General features: G+C 43.3%; 1 protein-coding gene across 1 annotated transcript; it reads right to left on the reverse strand.

Annotated features, from left to right (window-relative positions):
* Window positions 1-1,445: 1,445 nt before the first annotated feature.
* Window positions 1,446-14,406, reverse strand: LOC137344726 (pepsin A-like). Its single transcript, XM_068007858.1, has 10 exons — window positions 14,351-14,406; window positions 13,083-13,245; window positions 12,027-12,144; window positions 10,179-10,297; window positions 7,775-7,974; window positions 7,266-7,275; window positions 5,859-5,965; window positions 4,515-4,659; window positions 2,597-2,695; window positions 1,446-1,595 (listed from the first exon to the last, which is right to left on the reverse strand). Exons 1-10 carry the CDS (start codon window positions 14,404-14,406, stop codon window positions 1,446-1,448), a joined length of 1,167 nt encoding a protein of 388 aa, XP_067863959.1.
* Window positions 14,407-22,862: the final 8,456 nt, after the last annotated feature.

The following is a 22,862-nucleotide window of genomic DNA, read 5'->3' on the forward strand; positions in this document are numbered from 1 at the left end:
GCAATGATCCTAATTCCGACCCCTGGGGATCCCACTGCATACTTCTCTCCGATCAGAGAAACATCCGTTCACCACTACTCTCCTCCACCTATCCCTTAGCCAATTACGTACCAAAGTTACCCCCGTTCCTTTAATCCCCTGTGCTGCTATTTTCCGAATAAGTCTGTTATGTGGTACTTTATCGAATGCCTTTTGAACGTCTATATATACAACATCTACAGCACTACCTTCATCAACCGTCTCTGATATTCTACATACACAAAGAGGTCCAATTTTGGGGACCAACGTCTTATTCCCCGAAATTGGGTCGGGCCAATTTTCAGGCATTGCTGGAGGCTGCATAAAACAAGTCTTAGGCACCTAATGTATGTAAATGAGGGGCGACAGGCACTGGAAGCTCATCCAGATTATTTAGATGAGACCCGGGGCCCAATTTTCAGCCGGCCTCGGGACTCAACGCTTGGCGTGCGTTGCGGCCGCATCACAGCCTTCGCACCCGAAACCAAGCACCAGTGAATTTCTACCTCATGGTTCCCAAAGCTCTTCACCACTGTGGGTTTTCTACACCTCACCTCTGTTGTAGACTAATTGATAGAGATTGATTGCCATGGTGAGTCAACAACTTCTTTATCATTGTATCATGAGACTGCCAGATTGGTAGAAGGCGACTCGGTGGACTGTAGTCTTTTCTCCTCTAGCAATTCCAATAATCCTATGATTTAAATACCCAAACCGACTTCTGGTGCCAAGATGTGGGCCGCCAAATAAAACTTGACAGGAAAATCGTGGGCAGTGCTGTGGGAGTGGAGACCTGGAGTTACGGGCCCCCATCCAAATTCATGGTGTGCTCGAACCTAGAAAATTGTCCCTCATGAGTTTGTAGCTGAAGTGAAGTGCAGCCCACATCTCCACCCACAATCAGATCTAACAAAAACAGTAACAACGGACAAAATGTTTGCAATATTTCTAAGTTTATTGTAATTTTATTTTGCTGAGCTGTTGCAACAAAGAAATGAAACTTCCTAAAACAAATAGAAAACACCTGACATACACCAATAAGGTGAAATCACGCTGCTTGATAGTAATAACATTTCGGGTTCTTGACAACAGAATGGAGAAAAAAATCGGAGTGTGTCTACAACGTGGTTTACCAACCAATGTTGACTTTGCAAGATTATCTATTTAATACACATTTGATGGAGCCATTCATTGAATTTGTAGGTCAGTATGGGTGATAGTTAATTCAGATCTAATTAATGATTTTAGTTCATTGAATTTATTCATGAGATTTTTCTTGCTGCATCTCATGTGGAATCAGATCAGCTTGAATATTCATTTGAATTATTGTTACCTTCTGATCTAGTGCTTCAATCATCGCAGATGAATGAGCAAAGGCTTCAAAATGGGATCGGAATGTGCCTTAAATAAAATCTTAAATGATTAAATTACGCAGCTTGGGCAAAGCCCACTTGATTGTTTCCTCTGTCAAAGATGGAATAATATTGTCCAATGAAGACATCTCCCAGAATCCAGAGGTCTCCAGAATAGCTTGGAAGAGACATGGCACCAAATCCACTTGAACAGCCGTACTGGCCCTGGAAGAAATGCAACGAGTGAGAGTCAGTCCCCTAGAACTACTTCATTGCTAATTCCGATTCTTCTGTGAGTATATTAATAAAAAATGAAAACATCTTCCATATTTTCTTCCTTTATGATCACTATGCTATGTTAAATCAGTCCTTAAACCATTATTTGATGAAAGACCTGAAAGAGTTCTACTCATGCTCTTGATTTTCCATTCTCATTTGTAAGTAACTCCACCAGCCGATTGACGCCTATTAACTTTCCAGGTGAAATGAGGAACCTAAGTTTATCACTTAATAGCACAGTTGAGTCCTCACACACACAGCTTGTCAAGAAACTGTTTACTTGGATGAGAATTTCTGCAAACACCACAAAAAGAAATGAATTTGCAACTGTTTATTTCAATGATGCACAGAATTATCCAATCAAAACAAAAGTGACTAGAAAAGATACGGTGAAATTTAACAGGATGAATTATGTTTAATGGGCTGATAAATAAAAACTGGATAAGTGAGAAACATATCGTGCCTCACTTAAGAATAATGTACTTAAATCAATTGGCTGGAGCAAAATTTCTATTTACTGGGAGTGAACGGAATGTGAAGGTGAGCTTGAACTTTATCTGTGAATTGGAATTTTGCGTGCCTGAGTGATCGATTTTTGTAGAGGGCCCTTTGTATCATAATCCACTCATTAAAAAATTGACAAAAATGTAAATTGTTCAGTCCATCAGTCTCTCAATCTGTCTACTGATCCACTGTTGTGCCACAGACAATTCCCATTCATTTCCATTTAGCATTATCTCTTGACTTTCTTGCCTTATTAATTGATATGGAAACTTCTTTTTCATTAAATGTAGGATACATTACTGAAATCTACCAGTTATTCACATTTTCATTAATTTTCTGCTTATTTACTTATCTTATCTTGCATTTCATTAACAAGCAATCTTACTGGATACTGAAGTCAGAGGAACATAGTCAAACCATTCAAAGTCATTTTATTAATGTACCTGGAGTGTGTATGCAGATGGAGAAAGGGGATAGTCAATTCCATTGATTTTGAAGACCACATCAGGCATGTTGGGCAGATTGTTGCAGTTGATGGAATACTGTAAGAAAAAAGTGAAATATTTAACAATGGTCGTGAGCAGGTCAAAGTAAAACAAGTTTTGATGCGAAACATTCTCAGAGAAGCATTGCAGGAAATACGTGTATAAATAGAAAAATCAATGATGTAATTATTGGATGTACATTTGGTCACTTTTTAAAGTAGCTGTGTCTACATTCCAGCATAAGTGCTGAGATGCTCCTGCTAGGAACCTTCTCCACTGATCCCAGTGGAATTACCAAGGTTATGGGGAGAATGCCTGCAAACCCATTGGTGGGCACTCTTACCACCAATGGTGTATCGAGGGCACCTACCTGCCCCCAGAGGCTGGAAAATTGGCCGTTAATTGCTGGGCTTGTGGAGGAGGAACTGCTAGGATCTCCCGGAAAGAAAGCTGAAATGCCTCCATTGGCCCTCTTCGTAAAGGGGGCAAATGTTTAAAAATATGCAATTTGTTTTTTTACCTTTTCATTGGGGGTCCAGGCTGCAACCCAAGTCCCTAGGTGGGACTCACATCCACCATTTAGCAGCTCGGTTTCTCCAGGTGTCCCGATATTGATCATCCATTTGGCCTTTGAGAGGCCAGGCACACTGGGCACACGGGAACTCCCAGCATTGAGATTCTCCATCCCCAGTCCCAACCCTCCTACGTCACTGGTCTTGTTTGGAGTTGGTGAAAGCGCCACCCTTTGCAAGACCACAAGCATTCCCTGTCGCAAGGCCAGACCAGCCCAATTTGCAGCCTCAGTCTGGTGCACTTCCACCAGACTTACAGCGGGAGTGCAGAGGAAGCCCTATGGTTTCGTGGTTTAACAGGCCTTAAATTTAGTCATTTCGATGGGTGCTGAGCTCGGTTGTGGAGATTCTTTTGTACCTTGCAACTACCTATGAAAGTCAGAATCAATGGTACCACTGTAAGTCTTTGAAGTAAATAGTTATGCTTATCACGATGAGGAATGTTAGCACTGGGTTAATGGAAGATTTTAGGTACCTGTCAGCATCCAAGCACTCCCAGGTTAGGGACAACAGAGTCAGATACAAAATAAAGTTTCCTCTTGTTAATTGCATCCATGTGATTTATATCAATTAGTGTTAATTGTATTCAGGTGGTGTGTATCAATTGGGGACTCTCTTGTATCCATTTATATGAGAGCTTTTCTAGGGGGTACACTGTGTGGGGAATGTTGCTCTCTGCGAATAAAGGCTTGGAAGCAACTGAAGACCAGGCTGTAGTATTCTGTCCTTCACCACTGCGCTATCGAATTTATGACACCTCTACTGTTCTCCAACTAGGTACTTGAGTCCCAACTTCAGAACAGTGCCCAGTACTGTACCTGTGTGGCATTCTCCATTTCACACACCAAATATCCCATGACCTGAGTGAGATTGTCAATTATTGCTAAATTAGGGGCAATTTTTGTGCTGATGCCCCTTGCCGATTAAGGAATTTAATTGCAACTGCCAAAACTCCTTTCACATAGCATCCTTACAGCCGACAAATGCAGGAGACGTTTGTCCCATTAGTGCAGGGTGGATTCAAATCCAAATATGGGAAGTGAAAGCCAGGATGATAATGCATAGCACTACCCATATTCCCTCTATTGTACCTTATTGTGCTTCTAAAGAGAGCTCTGTATTACAGAGCAGTAACAGAAGAGAAATTACAGTATACACTATTGATTGATGTATTTAGCTATTAAGTCTTTACAAACTAATCTCTTAAATAAAACAGCATCTTATAAATACCATAATATGAAAAATATTTCAATACAACCTCTGTTGGTTCATTGTAAAATCTGATCTGTACCATGGGGACTTACCTGTCCATAGGATCCTTCAGTTGCACCAATGTATTGCTGGATTCTGCTGATGGGACCACTGGGACCAGTGAGCAGAGCAGTTCCAGTATCAACGATGGCCTGACAGCCCCCATTACAGGCCACAACCCGCCCATCGATTGTCACACTGAAAGAGGAAAGTGCTGTTAACATTAATTGAATTAATTCCCACCCTAAATCTCGCCTCCTCTCTATTTCTCTCTCTTCCTTTAAGACGCTCCTTAAAACCCACCTCTGTGGCCAAGCATTTGGTCACCTGTCCTTTTGTGGCTCGGTGTCAAATTTTGTTTGATAATCGCTCCTGTGAAGCACCTTGGGGAGCTTTACTATGTTTTAGATTGTATCAATGCAAGTTGTTGTTGTTGTTAACCCTCAAACAATTAGGTATTTGCCTTTTGTATTTGCAAAAAAACAGAAGCAGCAGTGAACTGAAGACGTGAATCTAAATTTCAATGTAATACCAGGACTGGACTTCTGAGGCATTATTTACACTCTTGTCGGGGCTCATTTTAAAATTCGCTGCCTGGGTTCTAACCTGGCAGGAAGGACTGCCAGCTGGTTGTAGAACCTGCCTGATCATTATTCCAGGATCTTGCCCTGGCAGCGAAGTTGGAAATGAACCCCCGGTGAATTGAAACTGCAGCACCAAAGTTCTAAGTTTCATTTTGTCGTTGGAAGTGCTTTATTTCTCGATTCTGTTGATTATAACTTTCTTTTTGCAACATGCGTCTTAATCCAGTTAGCTTCTAGAAACTGGGGTAATTTCCGCTACTGTTGCTGGGCTTTGCACACATTGAGCTCAAATCGGACTATCAGGCACAGTGGATCAGGGGTACACGTACATCAGCGCCTGGTTTGGGTTGCGAAGGGGGCGATGTGGCTGCAGCACGCGCTCCGAACCGGGAGTCCCGAGTCCGTTCCGAAACTGGGCCTCGGGCTTCATGAATATTAATTGGGTTAGGTGTTAAAAAACACTTACCTTTTGGCAGCGGTCGCCTGGCAACTGCTTAAGAATCCTGGGCGGAGCAGGCCTGGCTCCTGTTCGACTTTGCGATATCACATTTCGGCGAGTGGGCCTAAAACAGGCATTAGGCTCCTCATTTACATATGTCAATATCGGGTCAGACATCTTCCAGGTATCCTTTGGGCGTGGGGCATTGGTCCCCGAAATTAGCCCGTTGCGCCCATTTTATGCCCGTAAAATGGCCACAACGAGGTCCAATTTGTACCGTCATAAGCTGATAAGCATAGTTGGTGACTTGCCATTTTGAGTGCAATGTGATTGTTACGGAATGCTTGCCAATTGTAAATGGGTTAGACATTTACCTGTCCACGAGGATTTGCCAGTATCCTTGCTCAGTGACGGGCACCCAGTTAATTTGACCGGTGTAGTGGTTTGGATCAACTCCACCAAATACAACTTCACTTCCGGACTCACCAGCCCGTCTGTAAAACAAAGAATAAAAAGAAATTAAAACTGGATCTGTGCAGCTTCAAAATTTCTCTCACATCCTAGTCTTTTGGACATCATATCATAGTGGTCTTTTTTGTCAAATACGTGTTTGAAAGTAATTGTTAATATGCTGGTACACTCACTGTAAATCCTAGAGAAGGTGTAAATTATGCAGAAGGACCCCACTAAATCCCACAACAGAAAAAGTAAACCCATCGTGCCTGTGGCGGCTCTTTGACAGAGCTATCCAATTAATCCCACACCTCTGCTCTTTCACCATAGTTCTGAAAATCTTTTATTTTCAAGTATATATTTAATTCCCTTTTTGAAAGTTACTATTGAATTTGCTTCCACCAGCCTTCCAGACAGTGCATTCCAGATTATAAAAACTTGCTGCATAAAAAAATTCTCCTCATCTCCCCTCTGGTTCTTTTGCAGATCTTAAATTTGTGTCCTTTGGTCACCAACCCTCCTGCCAGTGGAAACAGTTTCTCTTTATTTACTCGATCAAAACCCTTCATAATTAAAGCTAAGACCCTCAAGAAATGCCACCGAAATATCAAACAGCAATACCTACAGGGCTGGATTCTCCTCTAGGGCGAGTACACTGTCTGAGGGAAATTGACCGGTTTCCCTGACCCAGTTCTCCATTTAAATTTTCTGGGTCGTCACGGGTCACATGGCTAAGATCCCTGCAGGGAGTTGGAGGGTGGGGGGAGGATTTGGAAAATTTACCATGGAGCAGACAGGGGTGGGGATCTGACTGTAGGCATCCCGTCTACTAAAGGTTTCAAGGGATATGGAGATCGGATGGGAAAGTGGAGTTGAGGTTGAAGATCAGCCAGAATCATAATGAATGGCAGAATAAGCTTGAAGGGCCGTATGGCCTACTCCTGCTCCTAGTTCTTATCTTATGTTCTTAAGTCCCCATTTTACATCGAGTTACATCAAAGCTACAGCACAGAAATAGGCCATTCGGCCCAACTGGTCTCCGCGAGCATTTATGCTCCACATGAGCCTCCTCCCTCCCTACTTCATGTAACCCTATCAGGATACCCTTCTATTCCTTTTTCCTTCATGTGCTTATCTCGCTTTCCCTTAAATGCATCTATGATATTTGCCTCAACTACTGCTTGTGGCAGCACATTCCACATTCTAACCACTCTCTGGGTAAAGAAGTTTTTCCTGAATTCCCCAATGGATTTACTATTGACTATTTTATATTTATGACCTTTAGTTTTGGACTCCCCTACAAGTGAAAACATTTTCTCCACGTCTACCCTATCAAACCTTATCATTATCTTAAAGACCTCCAATAGGTCATCCCTCAGTCTTCTATTTTCTAGAGAAAATAGTCCCAACCTGTTCAGCCTTTCCTGACAAATAAATCCTCTCAGTTCTGGGATCATCCTTGTGAATCTTTTTTGCATCCTCTCCAAAGCCTCTATATCCTCTTTATAATATGGAGACCAGAACTGTTCGCAATACTACAAGTGTGATCGAACCAAGGGTCGACACAAGTTTAACATAAGTTCTTTGCTTTTCAATTCTATCCCTCTAGAAATGAACCCTAGTGCTTGATTTGCCTTTTTTATGGCCTTATTAAACTTCATTTGCCACTGCTGTATTGCCGATTGGGTGATAAGGCAGAGGAAAATCCAGCCGATAATGTCAATGTTGTTGATAAAGAAAAGTTGGAAGAAAAGGAAAAGTTTATGTTGACGTTGATGGATGTTCTTTAAGAGAAAAATTGATTTGGAAGTAGCGAACGTTAAAAAAAATACTTCACCTGGTCAAGTAAAAAGCGAAAATAGGCTCCTCCACCAAACGCTCAGACATCATGTTATGGAAAACAGTTGTGGCGCCTGATAATGCAAGATTTGGATAGGCCAATCCCAGAACTCCATCAAATTTAGCATAGTAAAGGAAACTGCCAGGCTCAGTGGTACTTAAACCAAATTCTTGGTGAGTGATATCAATGCCGGATACCTAATGAAAACAAAAACTGTTTAAACACTTCAGGCTGATCATATTGAAAGGAAGTCAAGTAACAGAGTTACTGGTAGTAATGAACGTACAAGGGGTTCTGCCAGTTTCCCACTGTAACTGTTGCAAGTGACGGATGGAACACCCCAATGAAGTGGCAATGATCCAGTTGCTCTTGTTCTCTGCTGTTTCCGACTTGCCCCTGCAAGGCATGGAACCTCCAGCTGCCCCTTACCAGGTGAATGTCTTCGGAGGCACGGAGGCAGGGGTAGAGCCTCCCTACACGGGGGATTCCTGCTCCAATGCCTCAGTCAGGACTTGGCGTATCTTTGGAGACCAATACATCCAGTGAGGTGAGGCACAGCGGCCTCCAAATGGCCAGATGTGGGTCCCACTGGTGAGGTCCAGGCCACTGAAGAAATGAATCACGATTTAAAACAATTTTCCAGATCACCATCTCTTCCTCCAGGGGCCGAGGAAGACATGGGGTGGGGGTGGGGGAATCTTGGACAACCTCCCCCACAATGGCAGGTGGGCTCCAGAGTTTCTGACTGCGTGGGCCAAGCAGGTATCGGAGATGTGCCCATAGTGCCACTTGCTCCATGCTAATTAGGTGCTGTCACACTGACCCTGAAATCTCTGGCAGGATCACGTCCCGAGAAATATGGGACCGGCAGTATTTGTAAATTAAAGAAAGAAGAAGGAACTTATACGTGCACAAATCTTTGAGAAAGTGGTTATGAAAGCATTTGGGATCCTGGCCTTTATGAATAGAGAGATCGAGTACAAAAGTAAGGAAGTTATGTTGAACCTTTCCAAAATACTGGTTCGGCCACAACTGGAGTGTTGTGTCCAATATGTTAAGCAGAGAAGGTTAAGAGGAGATTTGCTAGAAGTGTTCAAAATCATGAAGGGTTTAGATAAAGTAAATAAAGAGAAACTGTTCCCATTGGCGGAAGGGTTGAGAACCAGACGACACAGATTTAAGGTGATTGGCAAAAGAACCAAATGTGACATGAGGACAAACTTTTTTAAGCAGTGAGTGTTTATAATCTGGAATGCGCTGTCTGAAAGGTGGAAGCAGATTCAATTGTGGCTTTCAAAAAGGAATTGGATAAATACTTGAAGGGAAAAAATTTGCAGGGCTATGGGGAAAGTCAGGGGGAATGGGACTAACTGGATTGTAGTTACAAAGAACCGGCACAGGCTCAATGGGCTGAATGGCCTCCTTCTGTGCTGTAACCATTCTATGATTCTATGATTTCTTATATTTATGTAGCGCCTTTGCACATCCTTCACATGACACAAAATGTTTTACAACCAATGAGATACCTTTGAAGTGCACTCAGTTGCTACTGGAATCTGTTATTTGGGATAGAGTGACTGAGCACTTAAACAAATATGAGATGATCAGAGAGAGTCAACATGGCTTCGATAAGGGTAAATCATGTCTGATTAACCTAGTTGAATTTTTTCAGGATGTCACTAATAAATCGGATAAGGGAGTGTCTATGAATGTTAGTTATGTGGACATCCAGAAAACATTCGATAAGGTTCCGCACAAGAGATTATTAGTAAAAATGAGAGTGCATGGAATTGGAGATAGCCTTTTGACTTGGGTTGGAAATTAGTTGGGAGGTAGGATACAGAGAGTGGGGACAAAGGGCAGGTACTCTGATTGGCAGGATGTGACAAGTGGTGTTCCCCAGGGATCTGATCTGGGGCCCCAACCTTTCACCATATTTATTAATGACCTAGATGAAGGAATAGAGAGTTGTAGAAGTTTGCAGATGACAATAAGTTAGGAGGAACAGTAAGTAGTGCAGATGGGAGCAGGAAGTTACAAAGAAACATGGACAGATTAAATGAGTGGCAGGGAGTTCAATGTGGGCAAGTGTGAGGTCATCTACTTTGGAATCAAGAAAGATAAATCGGAGTATTTTCTAAATGGTGAGAAACTAGGAACTGTAGAGGAGCAAAGAGACTTGAGAGTCCAAGCACACAAATCATTAAAAGCCAGTAGACAGGTACAAAAAACAATCAAAAAGGCTAATGAAGTGTTGGGCTTTATCTCAAAGGTGCTGAAATACAAAGGGGAGGAAGTGATGCTTCAGTTGTATAGAGCCTTGGTCAGACCCCATCTGGAGCACTGAGTTCACTTTTGGGCACCGCGCCTCAGGCATGGGAAATCCACTAGTTTGACTTACTCTGACAGTATCGTATCCTAGTATGCCAGTCATGCTGCCTGTACCGTATTGGATGGAAAGGTATTTTTTTGACATCTGAAATGTTGAGGAGGCAGTTGGATCAAACTTGCGATGATCATCTACACAAAAGCACATTTTATCCAATTAGTTTCATTAGATTTTAGTGTTTATTTCAATGCAACAACATCTTGCATTTATGTAACACCTTTAACGTAGCAAAACGTGCCAACACGCTTCACAGGAGCATTATCAGACAAAATTTAACACCGAGTCATATAAGGAGATATTAGGACAGGTGACCAAAAGCTTGGTCAAAGAGGTAGGTGTAAAGGAGCATCGGGGATGCATAAGAGGCGAGAATAGGAGGAACACAGAGTTCTCAGAGGGATGTGGGGCTGGAGGAGGTTACAGAGATAGGGTTATGGAGGTTATAGAGATAGGGAGGGATGAGGCCATGGAGGGATTTGAAAACAAGGATGAGAATTTTAAAATCAAAATCGAAATTCATTCAGCCCATTGGACATTTTATCTGGCTTCTTAATTCTAAGACAATTTTGCAAATCATTTCGAAAAAAATTACATTGCTTCCTCTAAAAAGAACACAAGGGGTCGATTTTGACTTTTGCATGACGAGCCAGCGGAGCACGCTGGTTGGCCGACCATTCCAGTGGCGAAGAGGCTCACTGCGAATGAATGGGGGGGCGGGGGTGGGTGTGGGGGTGTATGGTAAGGTATCAAGGTCACGTGCTGTGGGGGGGGAAGGACGGATGGACGTCATAATCATGGAGGTTTGAGATCTCGGGGAGGCAGTGACCTAGATTATTTTGGTGGGCCCCGGAGGATCACTCTTGCTCCTCCGGGGCCTACAAAAATAATTCAATACCTACCTTTGCCGGGCCTCCTCGGCTCCATTGCCTGTGGAACTGGTCGGAGTGTGTAAGGTGCAAGCTCTGACCAAAGATGGCAATCAGGTTGGTATTTACATCACTGGACCCCAATTTCCACGTTAGAAGGAGCCTATCGTCTGAAACAGGCTGACGCTTTGGAAACCTCGCAGTCGGCCACTTTCAAAATGGGAGCCGGCAGCACCCGGTGGTAAGGTTACTGATCCCATTTTGAGGCCATCACCGTGCTGTTAATGCCAGGCGAAGGCAGCGATAATCGACCCCAAGAACTTTTAGGATCAAGAAATGGCCAAAGGGCCCAGCAAGCCCAATCTTTTTGATGGATCAATTTTAGCTACATGCCTTCTCAGAGTCCCTCAGTCTCTTTCTCCAGACTGAGGGATGGGAAGTATAACTCAGGTCTGTCAACTCCAGGTCATTTCAGCAGGTACTTGTCATATAGCAATACCTTTTTGTGTTTTCAAGTTCTGTTAATTTGGAAAAAAAGCTTGATAATCCGTGAAATTTATTTAGTTCCTTCTTATTCCTCCCTGTATCTTTTTGGTTGGTAGTGACTTTGCTGACTCATCCAACAGGTGATGAATGCAACATACCTGGGAAGTAGGAGTTACTGGGTTTCCTCCTCAGACCACTGACCAGCAGATCCAAGGTATAACTTACACAGTCTGAACCTAAATCAGCCTGAATTTTTGTGCTCCCAGCTTCTTTCATATACTGTCTATTCCTGATAATTCAAAGGCTAAAAAAATGGAATTAAGCAATATTATATTACACAGTCAAGTGGGTATTTAGTGCTGAAAAATTGAATTATAAGATCATTTGAATGAAGCAAATTTGAATTAAGGGGAATAACTGTATCGTACTTTCATGTGGTCAAGAAAACCAAATAATCAGTGTGCTATTACCAGAATTACTACAATTTTCTATATTTACATCTACTTACTGCATGCTGAACTACTGCAGTAATCCGATGGGACCCAAAGATTAGATGAACCAGTATCAAAGACGACGGTGAAACTCTGAGGTGGGGTCCCGATACTGATTGTTCCGTAGTACATCAGCTGTTAGGAAATTAAAAGAAGGACACAAAATTAGAATTGTATCCGGTTCTCAGACAGCAGCGCACGATATTTCCACATGTGTTACAAGGAATATGTGGTGAAGCCGATGCGCTTAGATTGCTAAAAGTTTAACTTGGGGGTAATTTTAACCTAGCCCGCCCGGCAGGAAATTAATGGGATCGGATTAGATTTACAACCCGCCCAGTTTTACATTCCGGGTGGGTTAGGTTAAAATTAACCCCTTAGTTTTCCAAATGACTAATAATTCTAAAGGAGGTACTGTTACTATTGGAGAATATTCCACAGATTCAATTAGTGTGGCAGGTAAGCAGTGGAATTAAATATATGTAGGAATGGTGAGTGACTATTGTCAGTTTCAATAGGGATCTTGATCTAGATAATTGGATTTAATACCTGTCGTGTGATTTTGGTAGTGAAAGACCTGCATTTATTTAACGTCTTTCACGACCCCAGGACGCCTCAAAGCCAATGAAGTACTTCTTGAAGTGTAGTCACTGTTGTAATTTAGGAAATGCGGGAGCCAATTTGTGCACAGCAAGGTCCCACAAACAGCAATGAGATAATGACCAGATAATCTATTTTTTGAGTGATGTTGGTTGAGGCGTAACTATTGGCCAGGACACTCAGGAGAACTCCCCACACTGTGCTTCTTTGAAAAATGTCATGGGATCTTTTACCGTCCCCATTGAGAGGGCAGACGGGGAATCTTTAACCCCGGTTAAAGGTTTCATCAGAAAGACGCACCTCGCTCAGTACTGAGCTGAAATGTATCAGCTTCACAGTGACTGCCTGTGATATTTGCTGTGCTCGTAGGAGGAATAATGAAGTGAAAAATGCAGTAAAGCTCAATAGGAATGTGAATGTTTCTACCCTACTCTGTTTGCTGCTCTTCCTTAAAAAGATTACAGATTACTTACATCCAAGTAGTTTATAAGTGGCTCTGATGCATCCAGTGACTCCATGTGGCTCGGTCCTAAGTATTTTGAATAGGGATTGTATGGGTGTTTCTTCAGAAAGTCTTCGAGTAACCCACGCTCCTCCAATTCATCACGGACAGATTTACCCTTAAACAATTTCACTCTGCAAAGATAGGGGTGAAATTGGTCACACTTTGTGCCAGCATTGAATTAAATATTTCTTTCTAAATTAAGCTAAATAATTGTTTTTACAAAATTCAGTATCGTACAAACGAGCGATGTACTTTTACTGATTAGTAAACAAAAATACCTTATGTAATAAGCCAGAAATCTTTTATATAGTTATGAGCGCAGCTATTTCCAAAATGGACCATGTAGGGCATTATCAAGTATCTGACAGTCTCCGTTTGAATATCAGCTCTCGTGAATTGAAATGAACACTGATTGTGTGTGGAGCACTGTGAAAGAAATTTTCTTTCCTTTGCAGAATGTAATACAAATCACTGAATCACTTTTTTGCACCAGTTCATGTTCTCCTAAAGTCCTCTAAACGTTTCACTTACAGTTTGCTTTTCAGGGACATAGTGTGCATTAAAGGACTGTTTTTTGGGGAGATTGAAAAACAAACTTACCATAATAAATGAATCAAAATTGTCCCCCTAAAAATATTCCACACATATTCACAATTTTCATAAATCTTGGTCACATCTATTAAAAAAACAATAGAGTGCTAACAAGATAATGCGAACATTACAAAAAATTAAACAGTCCTGTTCACCTTTAAGAGCCCCATCGCATATGGAACGTAACTTTGCACCCATTCAAATTGGGCTTTTAATGGCAAAAGGCACTTTTGCAGCATAAAAGCTGGAAAATTACAATAGGTATTAAATTAAATAATTAGGTGCACATTCCGTGGCCTTAACGAGACTACAGCATGAAAAGTGTACACGCACTCTGGTGTACAAAATGCAGCTGGCCGCAATATCTCAGGCAGGTGGAACTGAGCACAAAGCATGCTGACGGCCTATTTGTCCAATTTTCTGATTCCACATCGACACAACCAGTGCAGCTGACTCCAAAATTTGGCCCTAAGATAAATCAGCCCATTAAACATACAGGCGTTGATGGCAGAAGAAAGATTCAGACATGAAATGTTTAAAACAAACTCAAAATATTTTGATGACATTATCGTCGTCCATCTGTGTGAAAACGCAGTCAAAAAATATCTAAACTTCAAAAGCAAGGCAACAATCATCAGTTCTTACCTGACTAAACATTCAGAGAGCTGAATGCAAGCGAGTGCAATGAGCAGCCACTTCATCTTTGTCCCTTGGTGCAGTAGAATGGCTCCAACAGGGAAATGTCAGATGCTTCTACGAATATCAGACAAGAATGGTTTCTGGGATGTTGCTCCTTTTATAGCAATCGGGATCAATCCTATCCATTGTCTATAGATTCCGACAACAGTTCATGCGAATATGAGTTTTACCATAATCTGTAAATATCAAACATGATGACCTTGTGGAAAAACAAGGTATTGCTTCCAATTTAAACAACGCCAAACTTTCAAATCACGATTTATTACATTACTAAATGTCAGCAACAATTATTAATGCCATTATAACTGATAAAGAAATCATAACTCTATTTGCAGACTTACTAAAAATTATTTGGGTAATTCTTTGAGTGTTGCAATTTGTACATGTGGCTTTAGAGACTGATAAGCAAATAATTAGTGCCTGTAGGACATTGAGGTCATTTTCCGTATGGTCAGTTGGCTGCTCGTCAGACGCCTCTTGATTGGGCATTTGTCCCACAATTAATAGCATGTTGAAGTCACCAGGAATACATGAAAAAGGAGTTAGCAGTCTGTAATCCACAGCCATTTTAAATTTGTAGATACATCTGTTGGATTTGATCATCTGTGAGTTCCTGATCTTCTTTTCTTTTCTATAAGTGTGTGAAATGCTTAGTTTGGTGGTAGATGTGGCTACACCAATGAAATGAGTGTGTTGTGTCCTATTGCCATGGTTCCTTTTTAAGGATAACAATGAATTGATACCAATTTTGGGAAGCCATTGTTGTGATAAATAGATGGGCCAAACAGCATGGAATCCACTCGCTCCACCACCGGTGCAGCATGGCTGCAGTGTATATAATCTACATGATGCACAGCTGCAGATCACCAAGGCTTCTTCAGCAGCACCTCCCAAACCCATGACCTCCACCACCTAGAAGGACAAGGGCAGAACAAGGGACATGGAACACCATCAGCTGCAAGTTCCCCTCCAAGTCACACACCATCCTGACTTGGACATATATCGTCGTTCCCTCATCATCGCTGGTCAAAATCCTGAAACTCCCTACCGAACAACACTGTGGGAGCACCATCACCAAATGTACTGCAGCGGTTCAAGAAGAAGGCCCACCATCACCTTCTCGAGAGCAATTAGGGATGGGCAATAAATGCTGGCCTTACCAGTGATGTCCACATCCCATGAATACATAACAAAAAACAAATTGTTCATGTGTAACAAGAGGTTGAATGAGATCATTTTTGACTTACCTCTTTGGTTGGTGAGTTGGTTTAGCTACATTTACTGACTATATACATTCATTATTATAAGTGAGAGGTTTCCCAGATGGGGCTGCCCCTGTATCACAAATGTGCGGATATGTTTTTTAACTAAACTTCAGACAATGGCTTCTGATCAAGAGAAGAAATGGGGTCTTTGATTCCTGATCTGATTGGTTCATGGTTTTAAATTGGTTCACTGTTGGGAGTGATGAGGTCAGATTTGCATATCTGCAGACAAGCTTGTGAAATACGCTGAATGAATGGTGTGAATTGTGCCTATGCTCGTGCGTGCATAATATATGTATTTGTGGCATCTTCTATTGCCAATTGTAGATTTGAATTCTATATCATTAAAGGTGCTTTAACTATCTGAGCAAAACTTCATAGTGTGAAAACAAGCTCATCTGTCTGATCCAGACCCAAATTATAGAAGCATAGAATTTTTTTATTCGTTCATGGGATATGGACGTCACTGGCAAGGCCAGCATTTATTGCCCATCCCTAATTGCCCTTGAGAAGGTGGTGGTGAGCCGCCTTCTTGAACCGCTGCAGTCCATGTGGTGAAGGTTCTCCCACAGTGCTGTTAGGAAGGGAGTTCCAGGATTTTGACCCAGCGACGATGAAGGAACGGCGATATATTTCCAAGTCGGGATGGTGTGTGACTTGAAGGGGAACGTGCAGGTGGTGTTGTTCCCATGTACTTGCTGCTCTTATCCTTCTAGGTGGTAGAGGTCGCGGGTTTGGGTGGTGCTGTCAAGGAAGCCTTGGCGAGTTGCTGCAGTGCATCCTTTGGATGGGACACACTGCAGCCACTGTGCGCTGGTGGTGAAGGGAGTGAATGTTTAGGGTGGTGGATGGGGTGCCAATCAAGTGGGCTGCTTTGTCCTGGATGGTGTCAAGCTTCTTGAGTGTTGTTGGAGCTGCACTCATCCAGGCAAGTGGAGAGTATTCCATCACACTCCTGACTTGTGCCTTGTAGATGGTGGAAAGGCTTTGGGGAGTCAGGAGGTGAGTCAGAATACCCAGCCTCTGACCTGCTCTTGTAGCCACAGTATTTATATGGCTGGTCCAGTTAAGATTCTGGTCAATGGTGACCCCCAGGATGTTGATGGTGGGGGATTCGGCAATGGTAATGCCTTTGAATGTCAAGGGGAGGTGGTTAGACTCTCTCTTGTTGGAGATGGTCATTGCCTGGCACTTTTCTGGCACGAATGTTACTTGCCACGTATGAGTCCAAGCCTGGATGTTGTCCAGGTCTTGCTGCATGCGGGCTCGGACGGCTTCATTATTTGAGTTGTTTGTGAATGGAACTGAACAGTGTGCAATCATCAGCAAACATCCCCATTTCTGACCTTATGATGGAGGGAAGGTCATTGATGAAACAGCTGAAGTTGGTTGGGCCTAGACACTGCCCTGAGGAACTCCTGCAGCAATGCCTTGGGGCTGAGATGATTGGCCTCCAACAACCACTACCATCTTCCTTTGTGCTAGGTATGACTCCAGCCACTGGAGAGTTTTCCCCCTGATTCCCATTGACTTCAATTTTACTAGGGCTCCTTGGTGCCACACTCGGTCAAATGCTGCCTTGATGTCAAGGGCAGTCACTCTCACCTCACCTCTGGAATTCAGCTCTTTTGTCCATGTTTGGACCAAGGTTGTAATGAGGTCTGGAGCCAAGTGGTCCTGGCGGAACCCAAACTGAGCATCGGTGAGCAGGTTATTGGTGAGTAAGTGCCGCTTTATAGCACTGTCGACGACACCTTCCATCACTTTGCTGATGATTGAGATTAGACTGATGGGGCGGTAATTGGCCGGATTGGATTTGTCCTGCTTTTTATGGACAGGGCATACCTGGGCAATTTTCCACATTGTTGGGTAGATGCCAGTGTTGTAGTTTAATGGAGCAGCTTGGCTGGAGGCGCAGCGAGTTCTGAAGCACAAGGCTTCAGCACTACAGCCGGGATGTTGTCGGGGCCCATAGCCTTTGCTGTCTCCAGTGCACTCAGTCGTTTCTTGATATCACGTGGAATGAATCGAATTGGCTGAAGACTGGCTTCTATGATGTTGGGGATATCGGGAGGAAGCCGAGATGGATCATCCACTCGGCACTTCTGTCTGAAGATGGTTGCAAACGCTTCAGCCTTGTCTTTTGCACTCACGTGCTGGTCTCCGCCATCATTGAGGATGGGAATGTTTGCAGAGCCTTGTCTTCCAGGATTTTGACCCAGCGACGATGAAGGAACGGCGATATATTTCCAAGTCGGGATGGTGTGTGACTTGGAGGGGAACATGCAGGTGGTGTTGTTCCCATGTGCCTGCTGCCCTTTTCTTTCCAGGTGGTAAAGATCGTGGGTTTGGGAGGTGCTGTTGAAGAAGCCTTGGCAATTTGCTGCAGTGCATCCTGTGGATGGTACACACTGCAACCACAGTGCGCCGGTGGTGAAGGGAGTGAATGTTTAAGGTGATGGATGGGGTGCCAATCAAGTGGGCTGCTTTGTCCTGGATGGTGTTGAGCTTCTTGAGTGTTGTTGGAGCTGCACTCATCCAGGCAAGTGGAGAGTATTCCATCACACTCCTGACATGTACCTTGTAGATGGTGGAAAGGCTTTGGGGAGTCAGGAGGTGAGTCACTCGCCACAGAATACCCAGCCTCTGACCTGCTTTTGAAGCCAGAGGATTTATATGGCTGGTTCAGTTAAGTTTCTGGTCAATGGTGACCCCCAGGATGTTGATGGTGGGGGCTTCGGCGATGGTAATGCCGTTGAATGTCAAGGGGAGGTGGTTAGACTCTCTCTTGTTGGAGAAGGTCATTTCCTGGCATTTGTCTGGCGCGAATGTTACTTGCCACTTATCAGCCCAAGCCTGGATGTTGTCCAGGTCTTGCTGAATGCGGGCACGGACTGCTTTTACAGCACAGAAGGAGGCCACTGGGCCTGTTGTTCCTTTACCGGCTCTTTGAAAGAACTGTCCAATTTCGTCCCACACCCCAGCTTTATCCCCATAACCCTGCAAATTAGCCCTCATCATGTACATGTCCAATTGCCTTTTGAAAGTTCCTGTGGAATCTGCTTCCACCACCTTTTCAGATAGTGCATTCCAGATCTTAACAATGTTCTGTGTGAAAAAAATTCCCCTCCTTTCCCCTCTCGTTCCTTTGACAATTATTTTAAATCTATGACCTCTGGTTACTGACCCATTTGCCAGAGGAAACTGTTCCTCTCTCTTTGCTCTATCAGAACTCCTCATTATTTGAATTCCTCTATCAGGTCTCCCCTTAACCTTCTCTGCTCCAAGGAGAACAATCCCAGCTTCTCCAATCTCTCCACACAATTGAAGTCCCTCCTCCTGGTAAACCACCCCTGCACCCTCTTCATGGCCTTGACATCCTTCCTAAAGTGTGATGCTCAGAATTGTACACAATACTCCAGCTGAGGCCTAACCAGTGATTTGTAAAGATTTAGCACGACTTCCTGATTTTTGTATTTAATGCCCCTATTTACAAAGCCAAGTATCGCACATGCTTTTTTAACCACCTTATCAACTTGCCCTGCCACCTTCAAAGATTTGTGAATGTGCTCCCCCAGGTCGTTCTGCTCTTGCACCTCCCTCAAAGCAGTCCCATTTTGATTATACTGCATCTCCATGTTGTTGCTCCCAAAGTGCATCACTTCACACTTATCCACATTAAATTGCATCTGCCATGTGTCTGCCCATTTCACCACTGTTAAAACAAGCTCAGCTGTCTGATCCAGATAGCATCACAGACCCAAATTATTGAATCATGGGGGGTTAAATTCGATAACCCCCGATTCCTGGGGTGGGGGTCGATGTGTGCGATTAACCTGCGCCTGGTCATTCCGATGCTGGCAGCACGTGAGATTTGTGCTGCCTGGTCATTTACCTGATTCCATCGCGAGTAACCAGACCTAGCTGCGTTGTTGAATGACTTCTCACAAGCAGGGCTGCCCCAATATCGCGTGAGTGCCTCGCACCTCTTAAAGGCAGCCTGCACCTCTTAAAGGCAGCCTGCACCTCTTGTGTGCAAAATGTAAAATACGGCTCCGCAAGGAGTCTGAATGGAGATCAGACATCACACATGTAAAATACAAATGCAGGTTCCACCCCTATTTTTACAAACTGATGAGTTACGTTGAAACATTGAATAAAGGTTGCATGTTACTAAATCTCACATCCTCCAATCTGTACACCAGACCTCACCAATCTGCTGATCTGAGTTTGAACCAGGCCTGCGAGAAAGCGTGCACCAAGGTCTCTGCTGATGCACCAGAGGCCTTCGTGCAAGAGGTGGACAGAAGGAGGGGCATCCTATATCCGCAGTGGGGGAATAAGAGGCCCTCCAGGCATATGCTCAAGAGGCAGTGGGAGGCAGTATGGGACGAAGTCAATGCCAGGCGCATAGCACCACGAATATGGATGCAGTGCAGGAAGAAGCTCAATGCTTTGACAAGGGTGGTTAAGGTGAGTGAGGTCAACAGAAATCTATCAATCCCAGATTTAAAATTAACAATTAAGCTAGCATCAACTGCTATTTGCAGAAGAGAGTTCCAAACTTCTCCCAACCTTTGCATGTAGAAGCGTTTCCTAACTTCACTCCTGCAAGTCTTGACTCTAAATTTTAGGCTATGTCCCTCGTTCTAGTATTCAAGTATGGGAGACCTCCAAAAACAGGTACAAATGCCAGAAGCAATAATCCAGAAACTAACCGATAAATCCAGGATGTCTACGACATGTTCAGCTGATGCGTTGGTCCGAGCGTTGAGTGCCAAAAAGGTATCTATCCCTTTAAATCAGCGTTGAGTACTGATCTAACACATAATCTCCTTACTTTACATGGTACCGGCTTTCGTTATCTGCTCGTGCGTAAACGCCTTTACCAAGATGGCGTCCAGCCCACGTCACGCTAGAAGCTTGCGTGCGCATTCCGGATGCCATTTTGGAACCTTAGGAGGCCTTGAAACGCCGAACAAATGGGTGCTACATTTACAGCCCATAGAATCTTACAGCACAGAAGGAGGCCATTTGGCCCATGGTGACTGTGCCGGCTCTTTAAAAGAGCTGTCCAATTTAATCCCACAACCCTGCAAATAAGTCCTCTTCAAGTACATGTCCAATTGCCTTCTGAAATTTCTGATGGAATCTGCTTTCACCACCTCAACAGCTAATGCATTCCAGATCTTAACAACGTTCTGTATGAAAAAGTTTCCACTCATTTCCCCTCTAGTTCTTTTGCTAATTATTTTAAATCTAAGATCCCCAGTTACTGACCCACTTACCAGAGGAAACAGTTTCTCTCTATTTGCCCTATCATAACCACCCATTATTTTGAATATCTCTGTTAGGTCTCCCCTTAAGCTTCTCTTCTCCAAGGAGAACATTCCCAGCTTCTCCAATCTCTCCACATAATTGAAGTCCCTCATCCCTGGTATCATCCTGATAAACCTCGTCTGTACCTCCTCCAAGGCCTTGACATCCTTCCTAAAGTGTGGTGCCCAGAATTGTACACAATACTCCAGATGAGGCCTAACCAGTGATTTGTAAAAGTTTAACATGACTTCCTTATTTTTGTATTCAGTGCTCCTATGTACAACTTCACACTTATCCGCATTAAATTGCATCTGCCCATTTCACCAGTCTGTCTCTGTCCTCCTGAAGTCCGCTACTATCCTCCTCACTATTTACTATGTTGCCAAGTTTTGTATCATCTGCAAACTTCGAAACTGTACTCTCTTTACCCAAGTCCAGGTCATTTATATATAACAAGAAAAGCAATGATCCTAATTCCGACCCCTGGGGATCCCACTGCATACTTCTCTCCGATCAGAGAAACATCCGTTCACCACTACTCTCCTCCACCTATCCCTTAGCCAATTACGTACCAAAGTTACCCCCGTTCCTTTAATCCCCTGTGCTGCTATTTTCCGAATAAGTCTGTTATGTGGTACTTTATCGAATGCCTTTTGAACGTCTATATATACAACATCTACAGCACTACCTTCATCAACCGTCTCTGATATTCTTCATACACAAGGAGGCCCAATTTTGGGGACCAACGTCTTATTCCCCGAAATTGGGTCGGGCCAATTTTCAGGCATCGCTGGAGGCTGCATAAAACAAGTCTTAGGCACCTAATGTATGTAAATGAGGGGCGACAGGCACTGGAAGCTCATCCAGATTATTTAGATGAGACCCGGGGCCCAATTTTCAGCCGGCCTCGGGACTCAACGCTTGGCGTGCGTTGCGGCCGCATCACAGCCTTCACACCCGAAACCAAGCACCAGTGAATTTCTACCTCATGGTTCCCAAAGCTCTTCACCACTGTGGGTTTTCTACACCTCACCTCTGTTGTAGACTAATTGATAGAGATTGATTGCCATGGTTAGTCAACAACTTCTTTATCGTTGTATCATGAGACTGCCAGATTGGTAGAAGGCGACGAGGTGGACTGTAGTCTTTTCTCCTCCAGCAGTTCCAATAATCCTATGATTTAAATACCCAAACCGACTTCTGGTGCCAGGATGTGGGCCGCCAAATAAAACTTGACAGGAAAATCGTGGGCAGTGCTGTGGGAGTGGAGACCTGGAGTTACGGGCCCCCATCCAAATTCATGGTGCGCTCGAACCTAGAAAATTGTCCCTCATGAGTTTGTAGCTGAAGTGAAGTGCAGCCCACATCTCCACCCACAATCAGATCTAACAAAATCAGTAACAACGGACAAAATGTTTGCAATATTTCTAAGTTTATTGTAATTTTATTTTGCTGAGCTGTTGCAACAAAGAAATGAAACTTCCTAAAACAAATAGAAAACACCTGACATACATCAATAAGGTGAAATCACGCTGCTTGATAGTAATAACATTTCGGGTTCTTGGCAACAGAATGGAGAAAAAAATCGGAGTGTGTCTACAACGTGGTTTACCAACCAATGTTGACTTTGCAAGATTATCTATTTAATACACATTTTGATGGAGCCATTCATTGAATTTGTAGGTCAGTATGGGTGATAGTTAATTCAGATTTAATTAAAAGATTTTAGTTCATTGAATTTATTCATGAGATTTTCCTTGCTGCATCTCATGTGGAATCAGATCAGCTTGAATATTCATTTGAATTATTGTTACCTTCTGATCTAGTGCTTCAATCATCGCAGATGAATGAGCAAAGGCTTCAAAATGGGATCG

The sequence above is a fragment of the Heptranchias perlo genome, chromosome 27 (assembly GCF_035084215.1).
Source record: "Heptranchias perlo isolate sHepPer1 chromosome 27, sHepPer1.hap1, whole genome shotgun sequence".
NCBI lineage: Eukaryota > Metazoa > Chordata > Chondrichthyes > Hexanchiformes > Hexanchidae > Heptranchias > Heptranchias perlo.